At 44.1% G+C, this 8,288-nt stretch overlaps 1 protein-coding gene across 4 annotated transcripts; it reads right to left on the bottom strand.

The window, feature by feature from the left end:
• Nucleotides 1-3,106: 3,106 nt before the first annotated feature.
• Nucleotides 3,107-8,288, bottom strand: SPRY2 (sprouty RTK signaling antagonist 2). Of its 4 annotated transcripts, none has more exons than XM_017871226.1 (2): nucleotides 7,845-8,288; nucleotides 3,107-4,887 (listed from the first exon to the last, which is right to left on the bottom strand). In XM_017871226.1, exon 2 carries the CDS (start codon nucleotides 4,834-4,836, stop codon nucleotides 3,889-3,891), a length of 948 nt encoding a protein of 315 aa, XP_017726715.1. In that variant the 5' UTR covers nucleotides 4,837-4,887; nucleotides 7,845-8,288; the 3' UTR covers nucleotides 3,107-3,888. The 4 variants fall into 4 exon arrangements, with proteins under 4 accessions (XP_017726715.1, XP_017726718.1, XP_017726717.1 ...); XM_017871229.1 differs by lacking the exon at nucleotides 7,845-8,288 and adding an exon at nucleotides 7,086-7,344; XM_017871228.1 differs by lacking the exon at nucleotides 7,845-8,288 and adding an exon at nucleotides 6,028-6,566.

Consider the following 8,288-nt stretch of genomic DNA (forward strand, 5'->3'; position numbering starts at 1 on the left):
AAGAAACCACAAAAATGCATTAAAATTCTCCTAAAGGCTTAGCAGTTATGTTTGCATTATCATCATACTTCTACTCTATCACATCAAAATAATGGCCATTGGATTACAAATTTATCATGTTATAATTTTTTATGAACTTAAAATAGAGATTAAGAAATTGAGGTTATTCCTCCATATTTTTTCCCAAGTGAGATAATTTGCAACATTAAAAAAATTATTTTTGGCCGAATGTGATGGACCACCTGAGGTCAGGAGTTCGAGACCAGCTCGGTCAACATGGCGAAACCCAACTTCTAATAAACATACAAAAATTAGCTAGGCGTGGTGGCACGCCCCTGTAGTCCCAGTTACTTGGGAGGCTGAGGCAGAATGGCTTGAACCTGGGAGGCAGAGGTTGCAGTGAGCCAAGATTCCACCACTGCACTCCAGTCTGGGTGACACAGCGAAACTCCACCTCAAAAAATAATAATAACATAAAAAATAAAATTGCCGGGTGCAGTGGCTCACACCTGTAATCCCAGCACTTTGGGAGGCTGAGGTGGGCAGATCACCTGAGGTCGGGTGTTCGAGACCAGCCTGACCAACATAGTGAAACCCTGTCTTTACAGAAAATACAAAAATTAGCCAGGCCTGGTGGTGCATGCCTGAATCCCAGCTACTCAGGAAGCTGAAATGAAGCAGAGGACTCTCTTGAATCTAGGATGCAGAGGTTGCAGTGAGTTGAGATCGCACCACTGCACTCCAGCCCGGGTGACAGAGCAAGACTTTGTCTCAAAAAATGAAAATAAAAAAAAAGATTAATTATTTTTAATGCAGTGAATGAGTGCCAGTTGTTTTTAATCTATTTAGATGTAAGTATTTAATCTTCCATATTTTGAAAATTAATTCTATGCTGGTATATAGATAAAGCCAACATTTAACAGGTTAGTTGGAAGCTTCTTGAGAAATCCAATTTTCTTTTCTTCTTTTTTTTTTTGGAGACAGTCTTACTCTGTCCTCCAGGCTGTAGTGCAGTGACACGATTTTGGCTCACTTCAACCTCCACCTCCCAGGTTCAAGCAATTCTCCTGCCTCAGTCTCTCAAGTAGCTAGGATTATAGGTGCCTGCCACCACGTCCACTAATTTTTGTATTTTTAGAGACGGGGTTTCACCATGTTGGCAAGACTGGTCTCAAACTCCTATCAGGGGCGGGTCCCACCGATATCCGTTCGGGGTCCCTGACTTCCCACAACACCTGACCTCAAGTGATCCACTTGCCTCAGTCTCCCAAAGTGTTGGGATTACAGGTGTGAGCCACCATGCCTGGCCTCCCATTTTCTCATATATCTTTAAACAAAACATTTTCATAGGACTTAATATACTTAATTCAAATCCTCTTCCAATTTGTTGACTATCACTTTATGCTCTATATTTGAACCAATGAGTTATACTTAAGATCAGAGTCCATTAAAAAACTGAATTAGAAAGCAATTCCTAGGTCAGTAGTTGCCATACTGCACATAATCATTTGTAGAATGATTAAAAATGCTAACTCCTAGGCCACACCATCAGATTCTGACTCAGTAACTATGGGAAGAGGTTCTTACTTTTTCAATAAACACTCAATAGCATCTGATGCAATCTGTGTAAGAATACTTTCAAAGCCACTTATGCGGTGAAAAAAATATATATATATTTACCTCGCAATTTTATACCAAAACAGCTTTGTCAATGCACATGGCAGTTTTTGATGAACAAAGCTAATCAGTCAAACTTTTTGTGCTTTACAAATCTTGAAAACTATATAATGAATAAGAAACCCTACCCTATTTTCCAGCAACCAGATTCTTCCTTAGATCACCAGGGTGAAGTTTTAAGAGTGTTAGAATCGAAACATTCAGTAACTCAAAGTTGAAGCTTAAATCATTTCTAAATTAACTTAATCCTATGTTTCTTAGAGGAAGTCAGAGGAAACTGAAGGTCCTTAGAGCAATGTCTTAGTGTAGGAGGCGATATAGTTCCTTGAGAGCCAATTTTAAAAAACAAAACAGAAGACAACCTGTACTAAGACTTAACCTAATAAGAAGGAGCCTCAGAACAGGAAACAAGAGATTAAACAATAATGACAAGTAAATTATTTTCTAGACTTCCGGTGACTCTTGGCAGCAAAAGTTTGCACTTTTGGGGGAAAAAAAAAAAAATCATCAGCCACAAAGTGACTAATCAAGTGACTTAAAACCTAGTATTTGTCAAGATGGGCTTGCAGCAGCTTGCTGTACCTTTGCTTCTAAAAGACAACTCCAAGCACACTGACTCTCATGCTGCATCTTTTTCCCAGAGCAAAATTTAACAATTTTCTGAATAATCTGATTGAATAAGTCAGGGCCCTAAATTGGCCTTCTTTGGCTTGAGTAAGACCAGTATCAGATCAAATTTTATGATACCAAATACCAGAATCAAAGCAAGTTCTTTTTTTCATGTCTTTTCTAACATAAGGAATTTGGTAAAATGGTGATGTTTCAGAGTCAAAAATTAAATAGACTGGAAAAAACACTGCCACGATCAGCTAAGTCAAGAAAATATTTTTGGCCTTAATTGTAAGAACTGATCTGTGGATACTGCATGTCTGAGATACAGGTGACATTCAATACATGTTTGTTGAGCTAAACTCATTTCACTAGTCTTGAATTATCCTCATGGAATTAATCCTTGATACTGTATATAAAGAAAAGCCTAACTGTTAATTTTAAGGAAAGTCTCCTGAATAAACCAGTTCAAAGATTTAAAAAAAAAAAAAAAAAAAAAAAAACCTCTGCAAAACAAACACAAGTCAGATAATCTGCAAATATAAAAATAAAAAAAGGGCGGGGGGAGAAGAACAAGAACAATTACATAGCTAAAATAAGCTCTCTTATAAGTACAGATATTAAGTCAAATGTTGTTAGTTCTGTTGATTGCTAGAATTGTCTCTGAAAGTCATCAAATCCAGCTTACTTTAAAGCAGCAATCATAAAATAATTCTACAGAAAAGTGGTTAACTATTTCATTAAAATGTTACCCTTAACATAAAATGCAGTTTCTTACACTTGAAAGAAATAAAAGATAAAAGAAGACAAAACAGCTCAGTTTAATTTCAAACGTTAATATATTTTCTATTTTATATTGGACATATGCATCTGTAACCCCTTATGTGCAGCAACTATCACATCCTCATAAAAGGGGCAAAATTTGTAAGATGCCTCTTAAAATAAATATTCTTTTTTATAAAATAATAAAACTTCAAATAAATATTCTTTACACTAAACAATATGTTGAAAAAATTAGAAAATAAAGGTTGAATTTTACTGTAACTGTACAATATACATGAAGTCCAAAGGGAAATCAGAGTCTTACAATAAAGGCTTTCTGTAAGGCAAAATACAATCTAAAAACATACTGATTGATTCACATTCTTCCGAATGTACAACATATTAGTATAATATTTTGTGACTGTGCCATGTAGTATGGCACAACTTGTTTTTCACAGTTGCAAATATTATTGTATATACAAAAATATAGCACATTCTCTCTGGAGAAAACAATGGAAAAAAGTCATCTGCTAATTTACAAGTTTTGCAAGTACTATTCACAAACAAAAACTTTGCCTAGGAGTGTCTGTGTTGCTTTAGCTTATGCAATACATGGGTCACCAAGTTCTGTATCTCATACTTTGAGCTCCATTAGCTGAGTTCTAACAAGCATATCAGTTAAAATGGCACATGGACAAAAAGCATTTCACTGCAAACAGCAAAGACTATCCCAACTCTCTATTAACAGTGCCAAGATTATAACTGTTTAGTTGGTTGCATATGTGTGTTAAAAAAAGAAAGAAAAAATCCTCATTACTGTAATATTCCTGATTAATGATGCTATGTTGGTTTTTCAAAGTTCCTGGGGGGGACAGTGGGAACTTTGCAGCAAACTGTGTTTGAGTTTTTACAACGGCATCCAGGCCTGTTAACCCGGTCATAACACCCCTGGCACAATTTAAGGCAACCCTTGGCTGGAAGGTAACACCATAAACAAGGCAAAAAGAGGGACATGACACCCATGGCCGACCATCGTGTACAACAGTGAGACTGGCTGCAAGAACATGGGTTGTCAGCACAGTTGTCCTCATCATCATTAGAACAGTGATAGAAGAGACCTTTCACACAGCATACACAAGTCCCATAGTCAATCACGTTCTGGGCCGAGCAAAGGCACTGCTTGTCGCAGATCCAGTCTGATGGGAGAGGCCTTGGGTAGGTGCACTCCTTACATTTGCACTTGCCACAGTCCTCACACCTGTAGGCATGCAGGCCCAAATCTTCCTTGCTCAGTGGCTTAAGCTCGCCTGGCTTGAGCTCAGATTTGGGTTGCACCCGGATTATCCCATCAGCAACAGGCCCGGAGGAAAAGGATGATCCTAGCAGTCTCTGTTCAGAGGAGCTGCTGCTGGTACTTGTCCTCGTACTGCTCCGCGACCCTGAGCTGACCGTGCTTATGGATCTGGACAGAGGGGCTCGTGCAGAAGAATGGACCTGCGAGTGCTGGAGCCTAGGAGGCTGGCGGTGCTCGGGCAGCCCGTGGAGTCTCTCGTGTTTGTGCTGAGTGGAGGGGCGAGGAGCAGGCTTGAGACCAGGTCTTGGGACGACAGTAGGCCCCTCTGTGTACTCATTGGTGTTTCGGATGGCTCTGATCTGATCCAGAGACAAGACATGTACCTGCTGGGTGAGGGCGTCTCTGGGGTCGGGCTCCCCACGCTGTCTGCCACCGTCACGGGGCGTCTGCAGCAAGGGCTGCGACCCGTTGCCACTCTGAGCTCTGGCCTCCATCAGGTCTTGGAAGTGTGGTCACTCCAGCAGGCTTAGAACACATCTGAACTCCTGAGGAAGCCAAAAGGAAAGAATGGTTGATACTCTAAGATACTTCCCACTCTCCACCCACCTGAATTGACTCCTCACTTCCCACTTTCCCTAGAGAAATAGGATTTGAAATGGAATGGCAGTAGGGAGGTATTAGCCATATGATCAACAACGCCTGTACCCAAAAGTAAAAATTACGACTGGCTACTGACAATTCTGTAATCCCGTGATGTACAACAACACAAAGCTGATCTTTGAGTCACTTAAGTAAGAACTCCTCATTCAAAGAAACTACAATTTTTAAGGCTCGGGTTCAATGTAAAAACCGCAAGAAAGTATCGCTGGAATATAACACTGCTACCAACGTTTTCAAAAGTTGAAAATCTTTTCAAAAGTTGAAATAGGTTTCCATTTGTCATGGCCATTTTTGCCTTAAGTGTTAATAATGCAGCCTAGAAGATTCTTTCTGGTTCTTAGTTTTTACTTTTACATCAAACACTTTAACTGTGACGTATCCGGTATTCTGTAACTTTCTCAAAGCCGGTAGAATTAATATGGCATGCAAAAGTAAATACCCAAAACAGTTAAAATTTTACAACAATCATGCCATTTTAATTAATTGTATAGTAGCACAAAGTTATAGAACTAAAAGCAAATCAAATCCTATTAGGTGCCAGAAACACATTAAAGCAAACTTACACAACAACAAGAAGACAAGAATTTATTTTCAACTTCTCAACAACTTAAGAATTAAGTATTTTACAGTCTGATAGCCTAGAACACCACCTTAGATTCTGCTGCTAAAAGGTTGTCCTCCCTGTTTTAGAAATGAAGCATGTCAAAAGCTCGACTAATTTTCTGTTTTCAAAAAATTAATTGAGAATACAAACGAAATGATAACCAGAAAAGTGTTTTAAAAACTCAAATGTCACACTTCGTATCTAGCATTCTGTCAAGGAATTCCTTACACTACAGTCCTTCTTCAATTTCAAAACGATCACCCAATTTCCCAAGCCTATATGGCAATAAAAAGCATAAAACAGGCAAAAGCGGACCTTTATCCAATCTCCGCTCTTTAGAATAGAGGCCACAGCGAACAAGGCAGGTGACAAACGTCTCCCAATTCGGAGCAAGGCAGCGCTGGAAACCGGATCTCCTCACCTCCAAAAGAATGGCAGAAGACAACGCTGCCCTTTGCTTTCACTTAGTTTATTGCCTCTCTGTGCCGCAACACCGTCCCCAGCAGGTGGGACACAGCCGATCCCCAGGGTACGTTTCTCCAGGCGGACTGACGCTGTCCATGGGCCAGGCTGCCCCCCTGCTTACGATCCCAAGACTCACAGACAAGACTCACAGACAGGCGGTGGCCGCGGGCGCCTCCGAAGGGGACGTGTCACGAAATGCAGGAGCACACTTCCCCCGCCTCCCTCTCCCCAGTTAAGATCTCCCCCAACTCAAGGGAACTGCCTTGCAGCCCCAAGGAGCCACCCCGCCCCGAGGCACAGGTCACGCTGACCACCACTGCTTGGCTTTCTGCAAAGCCCCTCGGACATCCGGCACAGGTTTGCCACCCCGACACGGCGAGCACGAAAGCCCTGCCTGAGACACGCAGCCAGGACGCACAAGTCCAACCCACGCACACACAGCGACTCCACGCTGCACTGACCGAAGGGGGCATTGCCTGTAATCTGCACACGCCTATCTCCTTTTGGGTCGAGAAAGACAAAAAAAAAAAAAAAAAAAAAAAAAAAAAAATATTTCTTAAAATGTAAAGAAAATTGCTTTTTTTTTTTTTTAAAAGGTCATTTTCCAGGGCCCCACTGCTCACTCCGGGAGCGCAGAACCCAGCTCCCGGAGCTGTAAACTTTTGGTGCAGATTTGCTTGCAGTCAAAGTAGCATCTTTGAAAGAAAAGGGGGCTTTTTAATTTTATCTTTTAAGTGATTTCTGCCGATCTGATCCCTGGCCTCCTTCGAAGCTGGACTCCCCACCTCCGCCCCTCTTCTCTTTCCCAGTCCCCCCTCCCCTTTGAAAGTGCTTTGAAACCCCCATTAAGAACAGTGTGTGATCAGACTGAGGATTAGGGGAAAAGAACTTCAGCTCTAGGGTGGGGCAAACGGACACAGAAACTGCTTTGTAAAAAACACACAAGAATCCAAATTAAAACACAGCAACAACAACAACAAAAGGAAATAAAAAACTGCCTCTTTTGCCACCTACTTTCAGGTAATGGAAAATGATCGCGACCGCTTGATGACTTTCTTCCTGCGCTGGGTCAGCCTGAGCTTCCAAAAATAAAATAAGTGTGACCTAGGCTGACCACGAAGAACGGAAAAGAGAGAGAGCTGCACTTCCGAACCGCAGAGACCCGGCGCCAGGCAGGGCGACGCTCCCACCCGCTCCGGGCTAGACCGTCCACACGGAGCAGAGGCGGGGACTCCCTCCACCCGGCACCCTGCCTTTTCTCACCCTGGGGTCTCCTGCCCCGAGGCGAGCAACCCGTGTCCCCCAGCCCCACCAGCGCCCCGCCTAGGGACAGCCTCTCTCCGGACTTTGCCTTCCACCAAGAGGAGGAACAGGTTAGAAATGCGGGCGCCTGCAAAGGCGACCTGGAAAACACAAAGTGTCTTTCTCTCCCTCTCTCGCTCTCAGCGCCGAATTCGCGGCCAGTGCACGGCTGGGAGCAGGCTGCGAGCTGTCCTCCGTCCCAACCCCCTAGAGCGCGGGCGCGCGGGGTCGCCTGCCGGGGACACTGCACGGGGTGCATACAGAAGTCCCCGCAGAGGCAGGCCGAGCCCGAGCCCCGGGCAAGGCAGGTTCGCGGGGAGCGCCCCGGATCCGCACGAAGACCCTGAGGGATGTGAGAAAGGGAGGCTCGGGGAGAGACGGACCCAACTCCTGGTCCGGCTGCACCTACTCCATGTTGCCCACAACGCGCCGGCCACGGCGCCAGGAGGGGAAGAGCCAAACGTGCCTCACCGTGATCGCGGCTTTGCACCAACCCCTCTCCCTTGGATTCTCTTCTTTCTGCGATGTGCAAATAAATCCAGTCTCGATGCAAACTTTTTTCCCTTTCTTTCCAGCCTCTGCTTCAGTCCAACTTCCGAGCAATCGGCGGGAGAAAAAAAGAGGAGAATTCGGAGCCAAATTCCCCGCTGATGAACACTCTGGGGTTCGGGGCTGGAGACGACCCCCCTTCTAAAAGCACACGCGGAGTATTTCCTCTTTTTTTCTCAATGAACAAGAGGCCGAAGCGCCAACGGCAAGTCCCTTTTCCTGGCAGATGAGCGAATGGGAAAAGAAAACGGCCTTACGAAGAACCTAAAGCCAGATCGCCAAGTGGTGCGGCCGCAGCCCCGTTGTAGCGGAGGCTGCGCCGGGGCGCGGGCCGGGCCGGGCCGGGCCGGGCGGGCGCGGGGGCCT

Source organism: Rhinopithecus bieti, unplaced genomic scaffold (assembly GCF_001698545.2).
Source record: "Rhinopithecus bieti isolate Rb0 unplaced genomic scaffold, ASM169854v2 scaffold_4981, whole genome shotgun sequence".
In the NCBI taxonomy this organism is placed as follows: Eukaryota; Metazoa; Chordata; class Mammalia; order Primates; family Cercopithecidae; genus Rhinopithecus; species Rhinopithecus bieti.

Coding starts and splice junctions, on each gene's coding strand:
- SPRY2 (XM_017871226.1), bottom strand. CDS start 4,836: ATGGAGGCCAGAGCTCAGAGTGGCAACGGGTCGCAGCCCTTGCTGCAG.